The sequence below is a fragment of the Thalassophryne amazonica genome, chromosome 5 (assembly GCF_902500255.1).
Source record: "Thalassophryne amazonica chromosome 5, fThaAma1.1, whole genome shotgun sequence".
Lineage (NCBI taxonomy): Eukaryota > Metazoa > Chordata > Actinopteri > Batrachoidiformes > Batrachoididae > Thalassophryne > Thalassophryne amazonica.
Genome location: NC_047107.1, coordinates 82,713,113 through 82,740,531, shown reverse-complemented (window position 1 = coordinate 82,740,531; position 27,419 = coordinate 82,713,113). Strand labels below are relative to the sequence as shown.

Sequence of the window (27,419 nt, the reverse complement as noted above, 5' to 3'; positions counted from 1 at the left end):
ACAGACACTCAAACAGCCGCAGTTCTGTCTGTGAGGCTATGTGTGTATTTTTGTACACACCGGGTCCCAAAACTGTCCATTCTTCTTCTGGAATTCTGCTTTTTACCTTCTGCCTGGCGGTTCTCACTCGTGGGCACAGCAGTTGTTCCACCAGTTTCTCTTGCAGCATCATGGCATCCATCCTAAACCGCACCGATACTGACAGAAGTAAACAGCCTGAGAAGAGTCCCAGCAGAGAAAACGTGAGGCCCACGCACACGCGCACACACACAATCCTCAGAGACTCTCTCTTCTCCTGCCTGTTCCCAAAACAAAAACTGCCCTCTTCTCTTTCTCTGCTTTTGTTGCTTCTACTTTCCCTCTCTTCCTCCTTCTTTCCTTTCCTCTGCCCTACAGCGCTCCGACTCTCCCTGTTCAGACAGGTACAGAAGAATTCTCCCGGAGAGGGAGGGAGAGACCGAGAATGAGAGAGAGAGATTGGGAGACCGGGAAAGGGGTGGCAGTTTGAGGGAGGAAACGAGGGAGGGATGGAGGAAAAAAGACATTCACTCTGTGCGCCCCCTCCAGCTCTGCCAGCTGAAAAATAAAAACAGGGCACAGAGTAACACAAAAAGAACCTGTTCCAACACGACTCCTCAATACAAACAGATTAAAAACACACACAAAAGGCTCAGCAGGCTGCAGGTACGGGCCTGCTGCCCTGTCAAGTAGACAACCTGTCGATCAACATGCTTGCTGCGTGCACACGTGTCTGGAGGAGAAAGGAGAGTCGTGGCTGGGTTTGCTCTCGATTGCTTCCAGATGTGATGGTGCTGTGCGTCTGGGTGTGTCTGACTCGTACGTGGTGCGGGCGGGCAGCAGCAGTTTAAATGTTCTTAAAAGAAGCCAGGCTGTTTTATTTTTTTCCGCCTTCTTTTCTTTCCTGCACGCATGTCGACACGCCCATGGTGAGGCCACGTACAAGATCTGACAGTACCACCCCACGCTGCACGAGGGAGGCAGAGAGCCCGCATCTGGTGAAAAAGAACAACGGCGGGTTTTTGATGCTGAGTCAAACATCAGGTCAGGGCTCATCTGAAGAGGAACAAAAAGGAGCAGATGTCTCAAAACGGTCCAATAATAGACCCGTGAATAAGCCTCCACAGTCCCTCCTCAGTGGACAGCTGTCTCTTTTCTCCACCAGACATCACACACACACACACACACACACACACACACACACACACACACACACACACACACACACACACACACACACACACACACACACACACACACACACACACACACACACACACACACACAGCTTACAGCTTGTCCAACACAACCCATGAAATGTGAACACATGCAGACGTGAGGTTTTCACACTGCAAATCCAATATCCTGCTAACCAACCTAACTTGGACTTGAAGTCCCAAGTCCTGAAAACACAGAGACAGTGACTTTGTCTTCCAGTGGTCCATCTGTGGCTGACTTTATAGGCAAAAGAAAATGCTTAAAATCCAGATAACTGTTTCCTAAAATTTCATGTTCTGAAGACTGATCATTTTTGTTGAGAAAATTTGAAGAGAAATTATTTATACATTGCATGTATCATTATAATATCGTGGGGCCTGTATTGAATCACACTGGTTTTTAAAACCAGTGATACCGTGAAAAGTCAGCTACTGCATGGAAGAAATAATAATCTCTTCCAGAAGAATTTCTTAAATTATGATTCAATTTCTTAAATTAGAAATAATATGAGGGCCAGTTGTGAAGTTTTGAGCCTGAATCAGAAAAATTTGAATGTGGGTCTGTGTCCTTTGCATTTTGAGAAACCAATATTTCTCAACATTGCACCCAAAAATTTCACACGTTATTGAAAAATATTCATTTCTCATAATGCAAAAGATGGAGAACCACACCCAACTTTTTCTGAGTCAATCACCTTTCGTATATATAATTTATATTTCAGAATAATTTGAACATTCACCAAGATTATGCTCTATGAAATTAGCATGAACATTGATGTAATTATGGATTGCTATATGTATAAACCCACTTATATATATATATATATATATGTATGTATGTATGTATGTATATTGTGTCGTGAAGCTAGTGTATCTTTCCAACCCTCTTCCATCATCGATAATTACCTAAAGCACTTGTCTCATTAAAACTGTCATTGAACGTGTCAGCTTGAGAATTTTTGAAACTATGCATATGCATTTCAAATGGGATAACATGCCTAAATTAGTTTAGAAAATCCAAATCTGTGATTAATACATATTACAAAATTTACAAAGAGAATGTTTTGATCTGTTTTCTGACATTACGATTTATGTTTGATGACTTAGTTTAAAGACAGCTGACAGCTGGCTTAGGACCCCCCTACATTTAAAAAAAAATGGTGTTAAATAGCATTAGTGTGGTTCTTTAGCTCGTAATCATAGGGGAACCATTTTTGGGCTATACGAGGTCTGTCCATAAAGTATAGGTCCTTTTTATTTTTTTCAAAAACTATATGGATTTCATTCATATGTTTTTACGTCAGACATGCTTGAACCCTCGTGCGCATGCGTGAGTTTTTCCACGCCTGTCGGTGACGTCATTCACCTGTGAGCACGCCTTGTGGGAGGAGTCGTCCAGCCCCTCGTCGGAATTCCTTTGTCTGAGAAGTTGCTGAGAGACTGGCGCTTTGTTTGATCAAAATTTTTTCTAAACCTGTGAGACACATCGAAGTGGACACGGTTCGAAAAATTAAGCTGGTTTTCGGTGAAAATTTTAACGGCTGATGAGAGATTTTGAGGTGATACTGTCGCTTTAAGGACTTCCCACGGTGCGAGACGTCGCGCAGCGCTCTCAGGCGGCGTCGTCAGCCTGTTTCAAGCTGATAACCTCCACATTTCAGGCTCTATTGATCCAGGACGTCGTGAGAGAACAGAGAAGTTTCAGAAGAAGTTGGTTTCAGCATTTTATCCGGATATTCCACTGTTAAAGGAGATTTTTTAATGAAAGACGTGCGGACGGGTCCGAGCGTCGGGACGCAGCCGGCGCAACACCTCCGTGTTGATAACCATTTGTAAAATCCAGGCGGCTTTTGATGGCTTTCAGTGGAGTGAGTATCTGAGAAATTGTTTAACAGCTGGACATGTTCCAACTTGTCCTTAAGGCTTCCAACGGAGGTGTTTTTCCTGTGGTGGAGCGTCGCAGCGGCTGCGAGCCGACGCTGCAATCCGTCCGCACGTCTTGCATTAAAAAAATCTCCTTTAACAGTGGAATATCCAGATAAAATGCTGAAACCGACTTCTTCTGAAACTTCTCTGTTCTCTCACGACGTCCTGGATCAATAGAGCCTGAAATGTGGAGGTTTTCAGCTTGAAACAGGCTGACGACGGCGCCTGGGACCGCTGCACGACGTCTCACTCCGTGAGAAGTCCTTAAAGCGACAGTATCACCTCAAAATCTCTCATCAGCCGTTAAAATTTTCACCGAAAACCAGCTTAATTTTTCGAACCGTGTCCACTTCGATGTGTCTCACAGGTTTAGAAAAAAGTTTATCAAACAAAGCGCCAGTCTCTCAGCAACTTCTCAGACAAAGGAATTCCGACGAGGGGCTGGACGACTCCTCCCACAAGGAGTGCTCACAGGCGAATGACGTCACCGACAGGCGTGGAAAAACTCACGCATGCGCACGAGGGTTCAAGCATGTCTGATGTAAAAACATATGAATGAAATCCATATAGTTTTTGAAAAAAATAAAAAGGACCTATACTTTATGGACAGCCCTCGTATACCAATTAAAAGTGCTATATAGCCCCAGAGTGGGTCACTATGTTTATGAGCCAAAGAACCACTTTCAGTGCTATTTAACACCATTTTTTAAAGAGTGTACTGAAGTTTATTTACTTTTCAGTTGTGGTTGCAAGACACCTAGTTGCCATGACAACATTGTGACAGAGAACATGTGATATATTAGGATGAAACTGCACACGGGAAGGCGTGTAAAGCTGTCCGTGGTTTTTGAGATGTAAAAAGACATGTAAAGGAAGCTTCTGAAGCATTCTCATGTTCTCACCCACAATGACCTTCTGAAAGGAGAGAGAATGCACAATATAATCCAAGTAAACGCAAACTGAGCTACGAGGAGGACAACACCCACTGGGAGCTGACTTGGTTGTTGATCTTTACCTTCGATGAATTTTCCACCTCTTCACTGCAACATCAAATAGCAAAATGCAAAATGTCAAATTAACATACACCCAGGGACAGAGCTCAAGGTTACGTGCAAATACAAGGTTGTGCAGCACGTAGGTCATGCATTATATTAGGAGTAAAATGCAAGACATAAGGCCTTGATTTGAATAATTTATGTTAAATCATCATTCCATAAAGAATATTAAAATATCTGATTAGGTTAAAGAAGTAGATTTGTGGCCACATGGTCATAGGTTCAACTCCCTGATCAGACAAGTTGCTTCCGGGGTGCACCTGAGCATCTCGCATGGCAGCATCTTGACATCAGTGTGTGTGATTATATAACACTTTAAGCATCGTAAAAGCACCGTATGACAACTAGTTTGTTCAATATGTTTCACACAAACACATGCACTGCTGTTGATAAACAGGATGCCCCCATGTCGTGTTTCCGTTTCCATCACTGTAAACCTAACTTCTCAGTAAAATCTGTCTTATTTTCAAAGGTTTCATTTGAGGACACAAAGGAGTCCTGCCTCGGGTCTGTGAGACTAAGTGCCACACGCACAGTGTTTATTTGTGAGTGAAAGCACTGGACGGTGGTGCAGAGGCACCCATCCAGAGATCAGCCACTCAAACAGCAGGCAGCGCTCATGTTCGTCCTCTCAGCTTGACAATGATGTGGCCGTAGAGGAAATGGCACTGAAAAAGCCACAGCGGTGCAACCCTCTGCCAGAGTGTGCACGTGCACACACACAAACACAGAAACCAGTCCAACAACCAGAACTGAAGAGTGCCGTCAAAACGCTGCCGTTCATATACGGAGGCAGCGCGACACAGAGACACAGTGCCTCTTAAAAAAAACACTAGGTTATCTCTGTTTTAAGTAGATCTGAGCCATTTTTACCCGAGGACAAAATATAGCCATCGGGTATTGCAAAGGCTTTGCGTCTGTCCGTCTGTGCTCAGCACAAGTCCAGTCCTATTACTGCCAGAGTCTTCAAATTCACAAGTAACATTCTTGGGACACAGACCTTGAACAAGTTAAAAGATGGCTAACCTTGACCTATTTTAAGAGGTCAAAAGGTCACGTCCTGTTTTTTATTTTTATGCTCATACGCCCTACGTTGCTTTAGCATTGTGTTATACTGTATTCATCATTGGAACTATTTCAAATTACATTCCACATTGAGCTTAAGTGTTTAATAGTGGCCAAAACTGTTTATAAGCAGTTTTAATCTGGCTGTAATTGGTGTACAAGAGTGGTTCTCAACCTGGTCTTCAAGGACCACCTAACCTATGCATATTCCATCTCTCTCTGCTCTGAGGCGAAGGTTCATCTGTCAGCAGGACAGTGACCCTAAGCACACAGCCAAGATATCAAAGGAGTGGCTTCAGGACAACTCTGTGAATGTCCTTGAGTGGCCCAGCCAGAGTCCAGACCTGAATCTGATTGAACATCTCTGGAGAGATCTGAAAATGTCTGTGCACCGATGCTCCCATCCAACCTGATGGAGCTTGAGAGGCGCTGCAAAGAGGAATGGGCAAAACTGCCCAAAGATAGGTGCACCGAGCTTGTGGCATCATACTGAAAAAGACTTGAGGCTGTAATTGCTGCCAAAAATGCATCAAGAAAATACTGAGTAAAGGGTGTGAATACGTATGTACACGTGATTTCTTAGTGCTTTATTGTTCATAAATTTGCAAAAAATTTCAAAAACCTTTTTCATGTTGTCATTAAGGGTGTTGTGAGTAGAATTCTGAGGGGAAAAATGAATTTAGTCCATTTTGGAATAAGACTAACATAACAAAATACGGAAAACAAGATATTTAATTATTCTCTGAGCCAAACATCTTAAGATCTAATTCGATTCTAATTACCAAACCTCCTGTCAAAAATCAGTAGGTGCTTATTTTTTTAGTTTGGAAAGAAGAAAACCTATGTAGTCCTAGAGGCCCGTGGGTGCTGGTGCTTATGTCCAGATTTTGTTGCATTAAGCAGATAAGAATGGTCAAGTCCCCCAGATAGGACACCAATCTGATGCAGGTTACTTCCCCAGATGAGGTTTACACCCATTTACAGCTGGGTGGACTGAGACAATATAGATTCAGTGTCTTGTCCAAGAACACAGACAGGCAGCATGAGTGGGATTTGAACCTAGGTCAACATATTGGCAGGCTCATCCCAGTCTCATGAGTTTTATTTATGACAGGTTTTTTTTTAACCCTACCCCTCCCCCTAACCATAACCTTACCCTAACCCAGGGGTGGGCAACCTGTTCCGGAAAGAGCCAAGAGGGTGCAGGTTTTCTTTGCAGCCACTGACTCCACCAGGTGATTTTACTGATTAATATCACTTTGAGCAGATGGAATCAGTTAATCAGTGAAATCACCTGGTGGAGTCAGTGGCTGCAAAGAAAACCTGCACCCTCATGGCTCTTTCCGGAACAGGTTGCCCACCCCTGCCCTAACCCTAAGCATAGCTCCACCAAACCCCCCTGCATCACTTTTAATTTCGTGCCCCCGTCACAGAATGTATTCGAATGAATCTGTGCTCCCGTTACAAAAATGTGGCACTTTTTGTGACAACATCAAACACCAATAGATGAATGTATATTTCGTGATGCTGAATCATGACATGCCGTGAGATATCCACTCAGCTGCCTGCTCTACAAACTCTGAATTTAAACTTATATCTCGGAAAAATACATCTAATAAAGCTATGATGAAAAATAAACTGTAATAATTAACGTTGGTCCTGACACCTCTCACAGCAGACCTGTGTGAGTGTTGTCTGATTTGTCCAGCACATACCCAGCAAAACTGTGTAAAATAGATCCAGAATTTAACCCTGGTTGTTTCCAGGGGCATCTGTGGTTACCTATGTTTGAGTTGTGTCAGCTGCTTTGTTTCTGCTTCAATATCTGATGTTGTGTTTGGGCATTTTCACTCACAGTTGAAGGTAAACCACATTTATTCAGCTCAATGATGCTAATGTGCAGTGTGACTGTGCCGTTTGACCCTTTAATGCCCTCATATCCTAGCCTGCCATTCAACATTTAGAACCCTCTCATCACAGAAAGTGCACTATGATGTCTTATCCCACCCAGTCTCACAGCCGTTCATAGCAGCATTACAAAAAGTACATTACTCTACAGGTTTGTGACGGGGCACAAAAACGAGGTGCTTTTTGTAAAAGGGGCACAAATTCATTTCATGATGGGCACGAAATGTAGGGTGACGGTGGTGTCTGGAGGGGTTCTGGTTAGGGTTTGGGGAGGGTACACAGTACACACTTATGCTATAGTTATGGTTAGAGTTAGGGGAAGGGGAGGATTATAAATAAAAAAAAACCATGTCATGAAAATTGGGCACTTTTTGCGATGAGGGCGTGAAAAAAAGTGTGAGACTGGGCTGGTCTTGTCACTGTATTTTAACCCATGTGGGTCAAAATTCAAAAATTTGACCCTAACTGACATAAGATTGTGACTCCTTTATTTGAATACTATGGAACAAAATTCTAGTATATAGAATTTCTTTTTTTTTTTTTAACTTAAGTGGTCAAAAAGAAGGTCAAAAGAGACGGCACCTTTACATGTCAGTGTGTTCCTATTAAACAGTGTGTTGTGTCGCTGGTATGAAGCAGTCATCTGATCTTTACTGACATCTCAGTAAATGCAGCTGACTGCCAAACCATAAACCCTGAATGCTTCCTCTTATATCTGCTTGCTGATTTGGAGTGGGTGGGTCATAAAAACAGCGTGACACCTCACCCTGTGCCCTCGGATGCACAGACCTCTACTTGACTCTTTAATATGCTAATCTGAGAGCAGATGAGAGCACAGGCAGCAATGAGTGTTCTTCACTTGGTGGATGTAGCCCAGTTTTCGCTTCCATCTCTTCAAGGAGAGCAGGCTCGTGTGGGAGCGTGGCTTTATTTCCATCAAGCATTCCTGACCATCCCATTGACCACAATTCTGCAGCAGCACGGCAGAGAACACAAACTCTCATTTAATGGCAGGAGTTACAGTACAGCCACCAAATGTATCTTTAAAGTGTTCTGTAGTAAATATGAGTGTAATAAATAAAAACATTGCATATTTCTGAGAAGAACCTTCTCCAGGTTATAACTCAGGGCACAAAATTATCTTAAGTCTCAGCATTTGTTTCTTTGGATTATTGTTCAAAGTTCCCAAAGAACTTGTAATCCCACACATAACAAGGCTGACCACATACTTTAAAGGATTGTTTTTTTTTTTTTTTTTTAATGAATCGTGTTTTCTGGGTCAGTTTCCAATTATTTTTCAGAAACTTTTTGCAAAGCATTTGTGAGCCACGACACATGGTTTAATTGATGAAACCAACCAACCAAAGTGTAGTTTCAGGAATTTTTGACACGTTTCCCGTTTAAACCCTTCATAAAGACACACGGTGGTGGTAGGAGCCAGGCTTTTTAAAAACCTTATCAAAATTATCTGCTTGTCTTCAAACACAATTCTTTGAAAAACACTCAAAATATTAAATGAAGCAGCTCCCTCAGGAAATTATTCTTTGGAAATGTCCAAAACACTAAAGCAAAGTTTCTTAAGAAAGTGATTCCCTGTTTTGAAATATTCAAAATCCTAAATGAAACAACTGCTTTGTAAAATAATTCAATGTTTTAAGGCAAAAAGCCGCAGATAAATAATTGTTATAAAATGATACCTTTTCTGAAACACTCACAACACTAAAGAATTCCTTGAAAATGAATAAAAAAAAAAATTAAAACAATTCAAACCATTCAGAACATGATATGAATCACTTGCATAAATAGATATGCTTTTAAAAAAGTAAGTCCCTTCGGCTGCTCCCTTGTTTGCACTCGGGGTCGCCATAGCAAATCCAAGGTGGATCTGCATGTTGAATTGGCACAAGTTTTACACCGGATGCCCTTCCTGACGCAACTCCACATTACATGGAGAAATGTGGCAGGGGTGGAATTTGAACCCGGAACCTTCTGCACTGAAACCAAGCGCATTAACCACTTGGTCACCACCCCTGACCTAAACAAAACACAAAATACATTCAATGCCTTAAAATATGATTCATTCTCAATATTGTTAAAACACCAAATTAATCAATTCCCACATTTTTTCTTCTTTGCAAGTGTCTGAAATACAAAATTATATAACTGCTTCAGAAAATGATTCTGTTTCAAAAAGCTGAAACCCAAAATGGAAAAAGTGCTCACTTTTTAAAACTACGACAAAACTGCCTAAGCAAAGTGCTGATTATTTTAAAAATCTTAAAACACGATACAAAGCAAGTGCCTCAGAAAACAATTCAGATTGAAATATGAAATAACTGCTGCCTTAAAAACCCCACTGAAACAGTGATTTCAGAACACGCTTCAATGATTCATAAAACAAAACAGCAACAATAAAAGCCAAACCATTAAATGGAAAAATTGCTCCAGAAAACAAGTCAACCTTTCAAAACACTATACAACTTCTTAATTAAACAGCTGACTCTTTTCAAAAGCATGAAACACAACACATACTGAACATCTCACAAGATGATTTACTGTTCTGAAATGCTCAAAACAGCTTGTGGACAGTGAACATGACGCTGTCTGCAGGGCAGAAAGTCTTCAAACATCTGAATCCCAATAAAGCATCAACTTTTGCCATCTCATAATGGTTCACTTTCATTTCTCTTTTAACAACTTTGTGTTTTTTCCTTTCTGCTGAAAAGCCACAGGGGGTCAGTACTCCTGTACGCGCCCCCAGGCCAGGCCTGTCTCAGCTCTACAGCTGGTCCCCGAGAGTCCAGTGTGTGTGCTTTTAAAATAGATTGAAGGAGTGAAAGAGGAAGAGAAGGATTATATACACTGAGCAAAATCTGCAAAACAATAATAGGCTACGATACTGGGTATATATTGATTGTGGATGATGAATTTTCAAGGTTTTATGCATCTACACTGTAAAAAACAGTTAACAGATAGATAGATAGAGTTACATAATATCTGTGCTAATTCCTTATTTTATGTTTGTGATCAAGTATCTGCTTTTGTAATCTGTTTAAAAATGCCTGAAATCTGGCTTAAAGTTTAAACATAAGAATTTAAGCCCCGTTTACACATAGACGGTAAGAGCTCCCGGAAGTGTCCCGGAAGAGTTTTTGGCTGTCTTAAGGATCACACGCCGTTGTTAACGCCGGCACTAGGGGGCGTGGCTTAGTTCCGGCTTTACCGGAAATCGTCAAAAAAATTATTCAACATGTCGAATAATTCTGGGAGCGCTCCCGGAGAATTTGCGTGACGACAGAGACAACGCGAACAACAGCGTTTGATACTTTTTAATCGCCGTTTCATCCTGCCCCTTCCTGTAGTTCCGCAGTTTACACCGCCATAATTGGCAGCCGGTGTTGTATCCCTAATCAACGGCGTGTAAAACGGCGATAGAGCCCACAACGGCGTCCTCAAGGGCATTTTAACCGGCGACAGAGGCAGACAAAACGGCGGCGCTAGCGGACAGTACGCCATTCTAAACGCCACCTCCCGGTTAACGGCGTTCCAAACAGCCGATAGGCAGCGGTCAATATAAAAACGTTAGTGCGCTGCATGCAGGCCTGTCACTCGCGGCCAGGTCCAGATATTTTTGCAGAGAAGCTCCAGTATGCCTCCTAAAAGAAAACTGGCAGCGGCAAGGACTTACCAAGAGGTCTGGTTCAAAAGCAGAGGGTAGCCCTGTGGTGGAGACGGAGCAACACGTTGAGGAGGGGAAAAGGAAGGAGAAGAAAAGGCTGAGGATGAGCTCCCTCCCCCTGCAGTGACAGAGGCATGTATTCCTGCTGCTTCAGCCTATTATACTCTGGGGGCGGTGCCTATATGCAAAAGTTCCTGGAGTAACGCAGGATTAGCCTGAATAAATCCAGCGGTACACAGGGCATTATCGGCGGCAGCAGAACACCGCCGTTCTCACGCGCATCTTAACCTGTGATTGTAAAGGATAGAACTGGGTATTAACCCCCGTTGCCTGACATGGGCCGGATGCTACGGCGTCAAAACGCCGCTTTATTCGGCGGATTTAGTGGCGTTTTATCCGCGTATTTACGGCAAGTACGGTGGTCAAAACGCCGGCGAAATGCTCCGCCCCTTTCCACCGCGAAAACAGCCGTAACTACCTAAGTACTACCCACCGACAAAATCAACTATGTGTAAACCATGCTTTACTTTCACTTCCATCACATTGTATAAAAGTGTTGTGCAATCTATTTTCGGGGTCTTACACAAAATGGAGTCCGTCTGTTGACTCTGTTTTTGGAGACCCAGGCCCGGTTTCAACGTGACTTTCAATAAATTCAAAATGAGGAATATAACGATTTGGTTCTTGGTAAGGGGCAGTATATTACATAAAGAATTGAGAGAAATTACAATAGATAGATAAATAGATATCACACAGACATGTCTGCCACCTGCTGGCTGGTGAGTGCCTTGACAATGGATTAGGAGCAGGTGTGGCTGTCAATGATAGAGACGCATCATTTTGCACAGAAATTTATTAATGACATTAAAAACGACAAATTAACCCCTTAACGCCCATCATCGCATATATGCTACAATCTCTGACTCAAATATGCAACTTACCAAATTGACCTGTATGCCTGTTGTCGCAAATTTGCAACATACCATCATTATTATTATAACATTATAACATAAAGTCATTACCAGAATACCCAATATTACTATCTAGTTTTTGTGCAAAAGTGAAATTAATAATCTCAACATTATTTACCATCTACTTAAAGGCAAAAACACACACAAAACATTTTTTTATATACAGCTATATAAATTTGGGCATTAAGGGGTTAAAGGCATCAGACAGGCGATGCACATACCTGCACATACTAACTATATTTTTAACTAGAAGCACTCGGAGAGCGCAAACCTCCGCCAAGGCCATAGGGTCACTGATGTCACATGGAATACCCTTTGGCAAAGCGACTTATTCCACGTGGTTTCACGCATCTACCGTCATGGAGGAGGTTTCTTCCTGTTAAAAGGGTTTTTCCTTCCCACTGTCGCCAAGTGCTTGCTCACAGGGGGTCGTTTTGACCGTTGGGGTTTTTACGTAATTATTGTATGGCCTTGCCTTACAATATAAAGCGCCTTGGGGCAACTGTTTGTTGTGATTTGGCGCTATATAAATAAAAATTGGTTGATTGATTGATGTTTCAGATTCAGTGGCTCTGGGGTCTGAGGGCACTGACAGTTCACTTGCCTGGCATAAATGTTTGATTATTGCTGTTAACAGCTCTCCCTGCATCCCACAATCAAGTTTTATGTCTCTTTTTTTCAGGACAACCTGTACTTTCAAAATATATATGCTATAGTTGTGTTTTATAAATGTAATAAAGGTTTACAATCAGAAATAAGAAAGGAAAAAGTAAAGCAGAAAATAATTTTCCACACACATTTATTCAAAACACACAGCAAACTATAATAAAAAAACTAGTAACACATCACTCCTAAAAACAATCTTTGGTGTGTCATGTGAGGTGAATCTGCCCTACGATTGGATTTTGGAAATCATGTGACGGTGAACCAATTCCGATCGGACACTCACATTCCTCACGTCATCACAAAGCTTCTATGAGGAGTACAAAGATGGTGGACGGTGGCTCAAAACTTTTCAGCAAAAAAAAAAAAAAGTTTCTGTCTCATATCATTAAAAAGTTATTTATAATTTAGTAAAGCTTGGTCTTAGCCGTCGTATATGACGCGTCGGCCCCAGAGGGTTAAACCCTTAGATCTTCAGCAAATGTATTTATAAAGAGAAACTGCATGAACTACACAAGTTTTTTTTCTAATAAGTTATTCAATGAGGAGAAACAAATGCTAAATTATTGTTGCGTCGTAACTTAATTTTGGTTCAGCCTTTGTGACCCATCTTCATGAAGTTTGATGTAAAAATGTTGAAATTGGCCCTATCCTGCAATGATAAAGAATCCTTAAAAAGAAATACTGGATCTGGATCGTGTTCCAGATCATTACCAAAATTTAATGACTTCCAAGTTAGGTCAAGATACACCCCTGGTAAAAATTTCATTGAAATCCGTTGAGGATTTTTTGAGTAATCCTGCTAACCAACCAACCAACCAACCAACAAACAAACAGACGCAACTGAAAACATAACCTCCTTGGCGGAGGTAACTGTAGTGATGTCATTTCATGGTGTTTTAGTGGCATCATCACTGTGTCACTCATCATTTAATGACAAATGATTTACTGATTGATATAAGCTTGATGTAGTCTCTATCTCGCCCTATAGACGCCTTTACGGTGTCAAATCTCACGCGTAATCACGTTCTCACTGGGGAGGTCAAGATTTCGTTGTCAGTGTAAATAAGCATTTGCAGCAACTTGTTTGCAACATTGCGTCGTTATGTTCAACCAAAATATGTATTTAGGTGTTTAACTAAGATAATTATGAATCTTTAATGTGAGTTTTATAAAAAAAAAAAGTGCTGCTGTTAGGGTTGTGTGTCGGGAACTGGTTCTTTTCAGGTATCCTTAACAAATGATTCGATCCATCGACATCAGTAGCCTTTTTGCTTAATGATTCCCTTATCGGTCCTTCAGAGTGGCCTTTGTTTTTGGGGGTGTTTGTCAGAAAAATAATAATTTCTCTACATTGATTACAGACTCTGCAGTGGGTCTGTATAATCAACCGTTTCTGCAGTGCGGCTTTGTTTTGAACCTTGAACCACTGAAGCAGTGCTTCGATCTTCGATCTGCTGCTTCGGTGGTTCTCTGTTTTATTTCACTTTATCTTAATTTTTCCCCGCTAAAACCCTAAAGAGCATATGTCTGTGAGTAATATTTACCTTTTTTTTTTATGTTAAACCGACCTGTTATGGTCTTCTGAAACAGTTGATAGATGCATTTTCTAACTTAAAAACAGGGCTGATGCTAATGCGTTAGCATGTCTATGGCATTTTCAGTGTTAAATTTAGCATTAAGCTGAGCCATTATCAAGTCTCCCTCCCCAGCGCGCAAAGGATTCTGGGATACTCTAAAACCGTGAATTGGTTGTGGAGATATCCTGGAGCATGTGCTTTTTTGAACTAACTTTTTTGAACTGACGTTGAACTGCTTCAAAAGTTAATCATTCTGGATACACTCACCCAAGGAATGTTTTGACCAAGTTGGTGAAAAGCCACCTGCATGAGTTATTTTCCACACACACACACGTAATTATAAAATATCAGTCTGTACAAGCAGCAGTTCATGAGATAAACCATAAGCAAGCACACGTAGCCAAAAGAACAAGCAGATGATCATGTACGGTAAGTAGTTGTTGTTTTTTTGCTCAGTATGCAGTTTGTGCAGTAACAACTCAGTCGTTTACATTTGTCCAAGTGTTACATAATGACTGATGCCAAATGACACTGTAATTTATTTAATAATGCAAGTATTTCTGTTTTATCTTATGAAATCACAAAGGTTTGGTGGAAATAAGTGCATCTCATTTGTGCTCATTTGGTTAACATGTGGTTGTAACTTTCCCGCCCACATGGGGTAATCATCGCATTGCATTCTGGGTAGGTGAGATAGTGTCTTCCACTCTTTCACATCAGATAAAAGATGAAACGGGATTTGTTTTGTGTTTTTTAAAGGCCGTTGCCTGGCAACGTAGTATCACAGCAAAGGAAGTGACAGGAATAGTTCACAGAGGAACAGTTACAGTGACACACCAGCATGGATTTAGTATTGATTATCAGTATTGATTCCTGTGTGATCTCAGCACTCAGTCACACCACGCAGCATTAAGATGCTTTTAAACTCATCTGCAGCTCACAGGTCATCTGCAGTGTGTGTGTGTGTGTGTGTGTGTGTGTGTGTGTGTGTGTGTGTGTGTGTGTGTGTGTGTGTGTGTGTGTGTGTGTGTGTGTGTGTGTGTGTGTGTGTGTGTGTGTGTGTGTGGGAGTAAACAATGGATAATAGCCAACGTTTAAAAAAAGAAACCCTGCTGTTGTTATACGAAAGAGCCAACACTGAGTTTCTGTACATCAGTGGAAATTTAGCAGTTGGTAAACTGAACCATTGTGTTTTTTTTATGATTTTATTTTCCTTTCACTGGAAAAAACTGTTTCATCACAAACTGTGCAGCAAATCACACTGACACAAGATCTCCAACAACATGCTCATAAGCTTTTGGCTCACTGTGCACTGTGGTGGTGATGCCATGTGACCACAGTGATTTCAACAATTAGATGTGGTCTGAATCGCTCTGCAAACTGACCAGCTCATATCCGAGAAGTGTGTGTGTGTGTGTGTACATGCGTGCACGGGGGGGGGGGGGGGGGGGGGACACAGAAAAACAACACCCTGCAAATAATTGTGAAAATGTGAACGTGCCTCTGGTGCAAAGCTGTATCAAGGGCTGGAATACCGGTGAGGTGGTTTGGGCACCTTGTTCAAATTATTTCTGCATGAAAACACACTATACAGGTGTGCTTAAAAGTTTACATACTCTGGCAGAATTTTTTATTTTTATTTTTTTATTTATTTTGGCCATTCTTCAGAGAATATGGATGACAACACAAAAACTTTTTTTCACTCATGGTTAGTGGTTGGGTGAAGCCATTTATTGTCAAACAACTGTGTTTACTCTTTTTTTAAAATCATAATAACAGAAACTACCCAAATTACCCTTAACAAAAGTTTACATACCCCTGTTCTTAATACTGTGTATTGCCCCCTTTAACATCAGTGACAGCTTGGAGTCTTTTGTGGTAGCTGTGGACGAGGCTCTCTGATGGTAAAACTGCCACTGAATATGTCTTGGACTTTATTTACATCAATTACAAAGAAATACAAACAGTATGGCACTTTATAGTAAATCTGGATGGAGTAGACAGTTCTCAAAAACTGAGTGACTGTGCAAGAAGGAGAAGAGTGAGGAAAGCCACCAAGACACCCAGACGAAGTTACAAGCTTCTGTGGCTGTGAGAACTTGTGCACAGTGCAAATTTTGCATTCTGTATCACCAGTTATTCAGCTTCATGATGAAGTGGTACAGAGGAGGGTTTTCTTAAACAGAAGACCTGAAATTTTAGCTACAAATTGCCAGAAGGTACATCTGAAATCCAAAACTAGATTTGATCCGTTTTGGTCAAAGAAAATCCTTCTCTGCTCTACTCCACTATGAAGCTAAGAGTGATGATGCAAAATGCACTGCAGTGTAGCCTCACCAACAACTACCACAAAAGACTCCAAGCTGTCACTGATGTTAAAGTGACAATACACAGTATTAAGAACAGGGGTATGTAACTTTTTATCAGGGTAGTAGCAGTAGTAGCAGTAGTAGTAGTGATTCCCCTGGGTGCTCCAGCTTCCTCCCACATCCAAAGACATGCAGGTTAGGTGAATTGGAAACCCTAAAAATTGACCGTGTTTGTTTATATGTGGACCTGCAATAAACTGGTATCCTGTCCAGGGTGTACCCCCCCTCATGTACTATGACTACTGGGATAGACCCCCGTGGCCCTTAATTGGAGTAAGCAGCTATAGAAAATAGATGGATGAAGTAGTAGTAATAGTAGTAGTACTAGTAGTCTTAGAATATTACTATACAAAATTAATTTGTCTGACTGGCCATGAGGCCAAAAGTGGGATATACGTAGTATTGCACACAGTCCATGTGTCAGTCACACATTCTTGTACCACTGATAATGAACAAAATATATCGTATTTTTATCAAATTTGAACTGGGCACCCTAAACATCCTAAACCCTACCAACCGCCCACTTCACTGAACAGAGTATTGATTATTGTAATTTACCTTTTTTATTTTCATTAACAGCTGGCTCTGTTTCATCTCACCTACCCTAAACAATAAGCCACAAAAACATATCAATTTATGTCCACATAAATTAAAAACCTCCCAGTTTAAAATTTTGAAAGCAGACTAGCTAAAAATTCTTGCAGTTTCTCCCTTTTTGCTGGGGGTCTCCACAGTGGATCCCATGTGGAGCTGCATGTTCATTGGTCACAGGTTTTACACCGAATTCCCTTCTTGACGCTACTCCAGATATAAGTTCGGAAAGGGCACGGGTGATATAGAACCAGGAGCCGTCTGTTTTGGAAGCACGCACACGGCTTCTGCCCTGTGTTTACTTAAATTCTAATGTGGTGGCATAATTCGGTCGGCAACACAGCTGGTTCTTTTTACTACCAAATACAGTATGAAAACATAAAAGATATGCAAGTATCTCTATTATCTATTTATTTAGCATGTGCCACTGTGACCAGCCTGACCAGCGCTTCACCCTGTCATCTGGTACAGATGACAGGGTGAAGCGCGCTCAGGGGAGTGCACCTTGTTTTGACTTTCTTCTTAAAACAACTGGCACAAAGGCATACTGGATTTTTCATTCATTCTTTTGTTCATATTCTGCCACTCATTCAGGTCTGGGTTGTGTCAGTAGACCGAGCAGCTCATCCCACATTTCTCTGTCCTCAACCAAGTCCTCGAACTCTTCCTTGGTGATCCCAAGGTATTCCCAAACCCAATCCAGATAGAAAATATAATCACACATGTCCTGAGTCTTCCCTGGGGCCACCTTCCAGTTGGACGAGCCAAGAAAAACACCCAAGGGGGGCAACCGGGGGCATCCTCACCAGATGCAGGAACCACCTCAGCTGGCTCCTTTTTATATGAAGGAGCAGCGACTCTACTCAGAGTCCCTCCCTGCTGGTTTCAATGTGTATAATTTAGAAAGAATATGGGTTAACTGGATTTTTGATGTCAAGGCCAGATTGGTGTAAATTGTTTTGAAAGTTCAAGACATACTAGTTTCACATCTTTAAAAAGCAAATAAATAAATAAATAATCTGTAGGCCTTTCCTTGCGTAGCAACCCCACCCACTCCAGCTATTTCAATTCGATCCAACTCAGTTTATTTAATAGCACCAAATCACAACAAAGCTGCCTCAAGGCACTTCACAAGGCTAAGATCTAACCTTACCTTGTGATGTTTCCAAAAATTAAAGCATGGGGCTTTTCACATTTCAGAAAACTGACAAAATTTAGTTTCTACTGAAAGCCAAACATTATAATATAATTTTATTTTTTAAACATGTTTCAAAATTACAGCTCACTTTTTGAGAACATACAGCATTTATCTGTGGGGAAGTCCATAATAATTTTTTTTTTCTTTTCTTTCTAACGTTGTCAAACGTGTGTGCATGCGCCTGCATGAGGCTTTGTGAATACCTTTGACCTGACCCACTTGCTTGATGCATATTCCCGGGGCATGCATAAAATGTCTTTTAATTTACAGAGGTGTTATCTGGTTTCAAAAACAGTGGTTTTACACTCATAAGTCTTTATTTATCGCAAACCTTTACAAAATATATGAGAAACTTATTACATTTATACAGAAATAAAACCTGTTTTGGCGTGCTTAAGGGAGGTGATGGTCTAGTGGTTAAGGTGTTGGGCTTGAGACAAGAAGATCCTTGGTTCAAATCCCCGCCTGACTGGAAAATCACTAAGGGCCCTTGGGCAAGGTCCTGAATCCCCTATTGATCCCAGTGTGTAGTGAGCGCCTTGTATGGCAGCACCTTGACATCGGGGTGAATGTGAGGCATAATTGTAAAGCGCTTTGAGCGTCTAATGCAGATGGAAAAGCGCTATATAAATGCAGTCTATTTACCATTTATATCTCTGCCATTTTGGTTTATTTTGTTTGAGCAAGTAGCCAGCTGATGTCACGCTACCTTTCTTTAGTCCGATTGGCTGTCGCTGTGTGCTTCCCAGCATCCCTCAGGAAGCCCTCACATGATCGGATGTTGCTACCAAATGTAGGTCATTTTTTCAATTCTAAATTGTTTCCAGGCAGTGCAAATTTTGATATCTGCAGTATCATGTTATGAATCCCTTAATGCTCATGAATATCATTTTAGTGGTTCCAAAGAAAATTCTTTTTATGACTAAAATCTTAAAAACACAAACAAAGAGAGCACAGCATTAACAAATAATGGTGAAAATAACAGCAAGATAATTTGGTGACTGTGCTGTTAAATTAGACTATAACCCGTCTGTTAGAAGTGGGTGGAGTCAGCAGGGAGCCTCAAAGCTCCTTTTGCACGTGCAGATGACATCAGACCCCAGGAGGAGGTCATCAGAGGTGACCCCCCCCCCCCAAGGCTCATGTGGCAGCTGCGCTTCTCATTCGAACAATAACCCTGAAGTGTGCGCGGAGCTGAGGTCACCATCAGTCCGTCCCCGGCCTGACGGAGGAGAGGATGCTGTTTTTGGGTACCATGTTTCCTCCGCCTGCTCCGTGTAAACGTCACGTGTGACGGCGTGGCTGCGCTTACGGCGCCGTGCGTTTGTGTGCGCATCGCACGCACGCACGCTATATCGCGGTTTTCACGGCGCATTTTTACAGCAGCACTCATAGAAGAGGCGTGTGGAGCGGCGTGTCTTACCTCCGTGCTGTCCTCTGGCGCAGGATGAAGGAGGATGAGGAGGCGCAGGTGCAGGGATGCAGACAGAGACATGGTGACCGCACTGATTCTCAATCACAGGTTAAAAAAATGCCATGATGCCAAAATAACCATGATCGTGAAAACAGGAGCGGCGCTCACCTGTTTTGACCGGGATCCGGCTTTTGTACCTGATGTTGGTCGTCATGTTCCGGTGGACCCAAGTGACGGCGCACAGAAAGCGGCTCCTCGCCTCCAAGCGCCGGACAGACAACAGGCAAGCCCCGCCCCCTTTCTGCACGGACGACAGAGTCAGCCAATCACACTGCAGAAAACTGCCACGAGCAGAGAGACGAAAATTCCGTGGAACCAGTCAGATGATTTGCTCTGCCCTCACTGCAGCTTACACACAAAAACATGAACCACGAAGCTCATGGAGCAACATCATCACTCCCAACTGCTGAACTCTGAGCACAGCTTCATGGTGTCGCTCAGGTATCATTAGATCCCAGCTGTGAACGTTTCTTAACACAGAGGATCACTGGGCACATTTTGTTCACCTACAAACACTGGACTTCACCTGTGCAGACATAACTGGAAGAACACTTCAATTATGTGTCAGAGTATAGAAGAGGCCTCAAGTGATTTATACTTCTTGACCAGGGAGACCATCACAGCCGATGTGTTTAAACATCTGCGAAAGACTGTAAAACATAATCCCAGAGGCCAACAAAAAGTGCCTTGCAAAAGTATTGGACCAATTGATATTTCACACATTTTAATTTATTTATGCCATTTCAAATACAAAAAGTAAATTGGGCTTCTCAAAATACAATTTTCTAAAATTATCTTTCTTAAACTCAACACAAATCTCTACAACTTGATATAAATTAATTAAAAATATAAAAGCCAAGATGATGGGTTGCATAAGTAATGGAACACTTTGCTATAATACCTGCAAATAATCAGTTTTATTACCAGTATTCTTCAGACAAGTCAGGGGATGGATACATGAACATTTCCAAGTCACTGAATATGTCTTGGACTTTATTTACATCAGTTATGAAGAAATACAAACAGTATGGCACTCTATGGTAAATCCATGTGGAGTAGACAGTTCTCAAAAACTGAGTGACTGTGCAAGAAAGACAAGAGTGAGGAAAGCCACCAAGACAACCCAGAAGAGGTTACAGGCTTCTGTTGCTGTGATTGGAGAAATTGTTCATAGTGCATATTTTGTATTTGTATCCCCAGTTATACCACTTCATGATGAAGTGGTACAGAGGAGGGTTTTATTAAAAAGAAGACCTGAAAGTTCAGTTACAATTTGCCAGAAGGTACATCTGAGATGCAAACCTAGATTTGATGTTTTGGTGAAAGAAAATCCTCCTGTCTACAATATTTCAAAGATCCCCGCCAAGAATTGATTTATTTTTTCAAGTTTTAAGTTGTCTCCAGAGAATCAGTCTGTTCCACTGGAATGAGTTTATGTCAAATGTGTTAATTTATGAGACCCAGAGGACACTGAAGACCCCAAGCTCATATATCATGGTTACTTCAGGAAGATACAGATGGATGAAAGCTCCTGTGAATCCAGGGCGGGTCTGTGAAGTGGTGGATGTGGCAACCTGTAGAATTCAGGGCGAACTGCTACACCTGAGAACTGACCCATGCTTTGACTTTGTGTCAAATTTCTCCTAACACACCACATTATTTCTTTTTTGCATTACAGTATCATTAGTACTAGATATTTAACCATGATCCACCACAGTCATCGCTCAACAACCTTGTGACAATTAATACAGCGAATCAGAAACCTGTTACTAAACTCAGGTGCTATTTCAGTGGGATCAAAGGTCAAAACACTGTGGTCATTTTCACAGCATTCAGTTGACTGAAATACAAATTTGTGGTCTCTGAGTAGTTGAAAGCCAAAACGTGCTCTCCATCTTGATATGGAGAAATAGCAAAGTTTTATTTTTTTTGGGGGGGAGTGCTTGTAAGCCATATTCTTACTTTCAGGTTCCAGAAAGAAATATGACTGAAACTGGTCTTTTAGCTCATTGCAGACATCATTATAAATCTTTAGAACATTACCACTTAATGTTACCAACTTTAAGTGGAAAGTTTCATGTCTGATGTGCTATGGTGGAGTCACTGTGAAAGAGGCCCCTATTAAAAAAAGAAAAAAAGAAGAAAAAAAAGTAAAAGAGCAGCTGACAAAGTCAAGGTCTTCACATGTTCCTGTACTTTTGCATCCTTACTTGTAGACTTTATAATCTTATATATAAACACAGTCCAAATTTACATGAAAGTCAGATATGAAAGCAAAAACCTCCACTAAATGTGAAAACTTCACGAAATGTCTTCTATATTTCACGGACATAAGAGTTAAATTAGTGTCTGCTTTTCTCTAGTTTCTACAATCTACAATCAAACTTTATAGCAGGACAGAGTGAGCCAGACAAGAGAGAAAATGTTGTCAAATGAGCTTCTCAAAAGCGATTTTATTAGTGAGAAATGCAAAAACAACGTTGACCGTTAAAAATAAGACTTTACACTGAGGCACATTTAAATACAAGCAATAATTATGTTTCATATTAAGTTTTAACAGAAAAAAAAAAAGTTAGAAGCAATGGCATAATCAGTGGACCATAAATATCAAAGGTGAACAGAAAGGTTACTGTTTTAGTGCTAACTTAAGGCTGGATGATTCTGGTGTAAACTGAAGGTTGGAGGGAATTAAAAGCACATACAGCCAGAACACAGCACTATGGAAAATATTTGCCCTCCTTCCAAATCTTATATTTTTGTGTGTACCTCATCATAAATATTTCAGATATTCAAACCAAAGAAATTCAAATAAAAGAGGCAACCTGAATAAACATGTTACAATTTTGTTAAATCATCAGTTAAACAACTCTTTCAACAGTGTGAAGTTTGCAAAAAGGTCATCCCCTACGTCAAGGTCAAATATCCCAGGAGAGATGGCAAAGAACTTGGTTCTAGTTCATGAGTTTGATATGGTAACAACAAAAAAATAGAATGAAACAGAAGAGCTAATACTTTATGATGCTGTATAACATTTGCTTTTAAACAGGGAATTGCATAAATAATGAAAGTCAGACACTTGTATCAGTGAGGCCTGCATAGATTAAAAACCACTCCGTAGTGTACAAACAGGCTTTTCCAAACATGAAACAATATCACTGAATATATGCAATTCCTGGACAGTATTATTTGGACAGTAGTAGTTGCTTAGCACTGACAACGCAGGTCACACGGTTTGCAACGGAAAAAACAAACAAACAACAAAAAAACAATAACTGACTTAACTTTAATATGATCCTACATGATGAAAACCGATATGAAATTAAATGGAAAAACTGAACAACAGTTCAAATGATGGCTGGAAGAAAAAACATAAACCTGCAAGCATTTTTGTAAACATGATGTGACAGACTCCATAAGGAATTTTAACTTTTCAATGGCAGCAGAGTGGAAATAACATGTAGAAATGCTAACCATCCACTAATACGTACTCTTTTCAGTGATCCTTTCCTAATCCTGTTCAGTCACACTCTGCAAACTAGGGCACAAAAAAAAAAAAAAATACTGAACAGAGATTCCATACCTGGACTATAACTACAGTACAACAAAATGTTGAAGAAAACATGACGGTGGAGCTGCTGGATGGATTGTTGGACGGAAGGCAAGGCGACAGCATGCAGATGTGTGGAGATAATGATTCAGACCAGACTGTGCCCAGATACCAGGGTCCCGCTGGGGGGGAGTAAAGGTGGGCGTCACAGATGGATTCAGGACCAGGTCCCTGTGTGTTGGTGTCACTCAAAAGACCCTCACACTTCCCTTCTGCTCCAACTCACTCGTCTGCCTTCATGTTCATCTGTGCCTGCATCCGAGCGAGCATCTCCTGCATGCGTCTCAGCTGCAGGCAGCAAGTACAAACAGTGTTATAAAGCAACAAGCTGCCAGCTTCAAACTAATAACACCAAGTATGGCTTCAAATTTGTTTCATTTTGTTTAATAAAATCAACAGCTAAAACAAATGAACTTGGACTCATGCCAGTGGTTTGTGACGACCCATCAACAACTTTGGGCTTGCTGAAACATCAAGAAACAGACACTAGTGTATGTACATGCATAAGGGTACCTTCACACAACACGAAAGACGCACGGTCGCACAGGTGTGCACGACACATCGGTGACGGTTTCATGCACGGTCATGCGCGTGGACGAACACAGTGTGAGCAGCTGGAAAGTGTTGCACCACATCACGCCACCGATGTGGAGAAAAATAAAATAAAAAACAGTTGTGTAATTACTGAAAATCACTGTGTTGGTATCAATAATAAATAAAAGGTTAAATAACCCTGGTTAAATGCCACTCGCAGGATTCAAACCTACAATTTACAAAAGCTCAAGTTACCAGACGGAAACTTTACCACTGCGCTACAATCACTGTCTTACAACAGGAGCATAAAATGCCTAAATTTAACAAAGAGATAAACATTTTTTTTAAAAAAGAGAAAAAAAAAACACCATAATAACTGACAAAATGGTATTTTTGTGTTGTAATGTAACACCATGTGTGCACAGTCACGTCCAGCTGTCAGTCAGTTGGCAGTCAGCTGACGCGCCGTGTGTCCACAGCAAAGTGATCGCACAAGAATGAGTTCATGCCTTCGTCACCCTTATTTGTTTGATTTAATTTCTACTCTTTTTGTCTGTCATGTATTCTGCAATTTACGTGGTGGACGTGAAATCAGTCAGCCGGGCGGCTTCACACTGTACTGTGCGCTCAGACACTGGCAGGTCCTCATGAGAGTGTGAACGCCCGCACACACATGTACACTGCATGTTCTCCAGCTGTGGTGCAGGACACAGAGGCCAGCTGGTCTAGCACCAGACTCCGGGACCACAGCTGACAATATTGGATTCATGCTGTGTTTGTGTGTGTGTTGGTGGTACACGCCAATTGTGTGTGTGTTGGGGGGGGGCACAGTCACACCCATGTGTGTTGCTAGGTGATGCCACACTTGTGTTACACTTTGACACTTTTGACAGAGAGGTCGAATGATCGCCCGCTCTCTGCTATCGTACCAGGTGCGTGAATAGCTTTTTGTAAGTGTGCAGCGAGCAGTGTTAGATGTTGGCACCTGTCAAGAGGGGCTATTGAATGAGCACACGCAGGGCATTCGCTGTCTTTCAGCCACTTCTGTGTGTGAATGTTGTGGCAACAGCTGTACGACACGTTTGAAGCGTCTCTGGTTTTTAACGAATGGCATGCAATTCCTCCTTCGTGCGCTAGTCAGCTTCAATCGTGTTATGTGTGAAGGGGCCCTAAGCACCGTACGTGCTCATGTATGCATTGACCCGGCACTTGACTTAACCTTTAATAAATATGACATTCAAAAATGATACAGTCTAGTTCAGGGGTAGGCAACCTGTTCCAGAAAGAGCCATGAGGGTGCAGGTTTTCTTTGCAGCCACTGACTCCACCAGGTGATTTTACTGATTAATATCACTTTGAGCAGATGGAATCAGTTAATCAGTGAAATCACCTGGTGGACTCAGTGGCTGCAAAGAAAACCTGCACCCTCATGGCTCTTTCTGGAACAGGTTGCCTACCCCTGGTCTAGTTCATTAACTTGTGTTTTAATACAAGTCAAAACCAGAGAGGGAAAAAACAACCCCAATTCCAGTGAAGTTAGGATGTTGTAAAAAAATGTAAATAAAAACAGTGACAAACTGTGTTAACTGACAATGGTTTTCTGAAGTGTTCCTGAGCCCACGCGGTAAGAAGCTTTACACAATGATGTCGGTTTTTAATGCAGTGCCGCCTGAGGGATTGAATGTCATGGGCATTCAATGCTGGTTTTCAGCCTTGCCGCTTACATGTAGAAAGTTCTCCAGATTCTCTGAATCGTCTGATTATATTATGGACTGTAGATGATGGAATCCCTAAATTCCTTGTAATTCAATGTTGAGAAACATTGTTCTTCAACTGTTGGACTATTTTTTCACTTAGTTGTTGAACAAAGTGGTGATCCTCACCCCATCTTTGCTTGTGAACGGCTGAGCCTTTTGGGGATGCTCCTTTTATACCCAATCATGACACTCACCTGTTTCCAATTAACCTGTTCACCTCTGGAATTTTCCAAACAGGTGTTCTTTGAGCATTCATCAACTTTCCCAGTCTTTTGTTGCCCCTGTCCCAGCTTTTTTTTAGCTAGCTAGGTAGGTAGATTTACCGTCATCACAAGTGCAACGAAATTTCTTCCCACACAGTCACTTCAGACAAAAATACAATCCACAATTATTACAAGTTGAATGTAATAATGGCACACATCACAATTAGAACACCCATACACATACATTTGATTGTTTATGTACGCTAAACTTTTAGACAGTCCGTCATCCGAATTGAGGCAATGTGAATGTGTGTGGGGGGGTGGGGGGTGGGTGTCCCACGCAGCCGCGAGCTCAAGGGGAGTGGCAGGGCGGAGGCAAGGGGGGAGTGGTAGAGGTTTTTTGAAATGTGTTGCAGGCATCCATTTAAAAATGAGCAAATATTTGCACAAAAACAAAAAAGTATATTAGTTTGAACATTGAATATCTTGTCTTTCTGATGTATTCAAGTGAATATAGGTTGAAGAGGATTTGCAAATCATTGTATTCTGTTTTTATTTACATTTTACACAACGTCCCAACTTCATTGGAATTGGGGTTGCAGAACAATTGGAAACATCTGTTTTGAAACATTTTCTGTTGTTTTGGGGGGTTCCAGGGCTGGTGGGCAAGTGGTTTGTGTGGTTGGTTTCAGTGCAGAAGGTTCCTGGTGTCTTCCTTTTGATGCAGACTCTGGAACTATGTTTTGAAGCAGTGGTGTTTCAAACATTTTAAAACATTTCAAAGCAGTGTTTCCAGTTAGTCATTAATTGCTTGCAGTATAGCTGAATATTTTTGGCACCATCCCCAGGCACATGTTCTATTGTTTAATTTTGGTTTTACTTTCTCATTCTGAAATAGGAAATTGTATATATATTTTTCCCTATACAGTATTTGCCAAAACACTGTGCATCAGAAGAAAAAGGGCCTTTTCTGTCATTGTACATACATACAACGAAATTTGTCCTCTGCATTGAACATTTAAGAAATTCATACCCAAACAGCTCATGGGGGAAAGACTTTGGGTCAGATTTATGTGTAACTGCAATGATGGTGCACCACTGGGTAAGTTAGCGCCAAGGTTTCAAAAGTTCTACATTACAGATGAAATTTCAGCCCCTGAAATTGTTTTTAACTTTGATAAGCTGCACGTGCAAACCTCATCCTTCTGCAAGTTCATCACACATAATATTGCGCACTCTGGTGGACAAACCTCACACTGCATATGTTGCACATGGGAAAGACTGTGTGTGCAGTTAGTAAATCAGTTAATGTTTGTTGTTTTTTTTTTTTTGCAAGTGCTATGGTGTTGGCACATAATTTTACACATGCAAACCTGTCATCAATTAGGCACGAAGTGTCTTGTTTTGCTCAAGAAAATCTCAGTAATGGTAATGACAGTAAGACAGCTGCTGCTCTAACATTCCCCACCCAGATTTTTTTTTTTTACCATCTTATAATTAATCAATCAAATGGAGTGTAACTGACATGTCAAAGCAAAGCACAGCTGTGAAATGGCACAAAACTATTTCAAAAGTAATAAATGCAGCACTAAAACAAAAACAAA

General features: G+C 41.3%; 2 protein-coding genes across 6 annotated transcripts in view; both read right to left on the bottom strand.

Annotated features, from left to right (window-relative positions):
* sept5a (septin 5a) overlaps window positions 1–19,952 on the bottom strand; it is a 40,780-nt gene extending 20,828 nt beyond the window's left edge. Inside the window, exons 1-2 of one of the 3 annotated variants that reach the window (XM_034170699.1) lie at window positions 19,823–19,952; window positions 19,664–19,677 (exon numbers count right to left, since the gene is read on the bottom strand). In XM_034170699.1, coding sequence (XP_034026590.1) covers window positions 19,664–19,677; window positions 19,823–19,868 — 60 coding nt within the window. In that variant the 5' untranslated portion in view covers window positions 19,869–19,952. Of the gene's footprint in view, window positions 1–106; window positions 347–19,663; window positions 19,769–19,822 lie in introns of those variants that run through there. The other 2 variants (XM_034170697.1, XM_034170696.1) reach the window with 2 other exon arrangements.
* Window positions 19,953–22,142: 2,190 nt separating this feature from the next.
* The window catches only part of zgc:63587 (uncharacterized protein LOC393431 homolog), an 80,657-nt gene continuing 75,380 nt past the window's right edge, over window positions 22,143–27,419 (bottom strand). For all 3 annotated transcript variants that reach the window (XM_034170700.1, XM_034170702.1, XM_034170701.1), the window contains one exon: window positions 22,143–23,609. In XM_034170700.1, coding sequence (XP_034026591.1) covers window positions 23,544–23,609 — 66 coding nt within the window. In that variant the 3' untranslated portion in view covers window positions 22,143–23,543. The remainder of the gene's footprint in view (window positions 23,610–27,419) is intronic.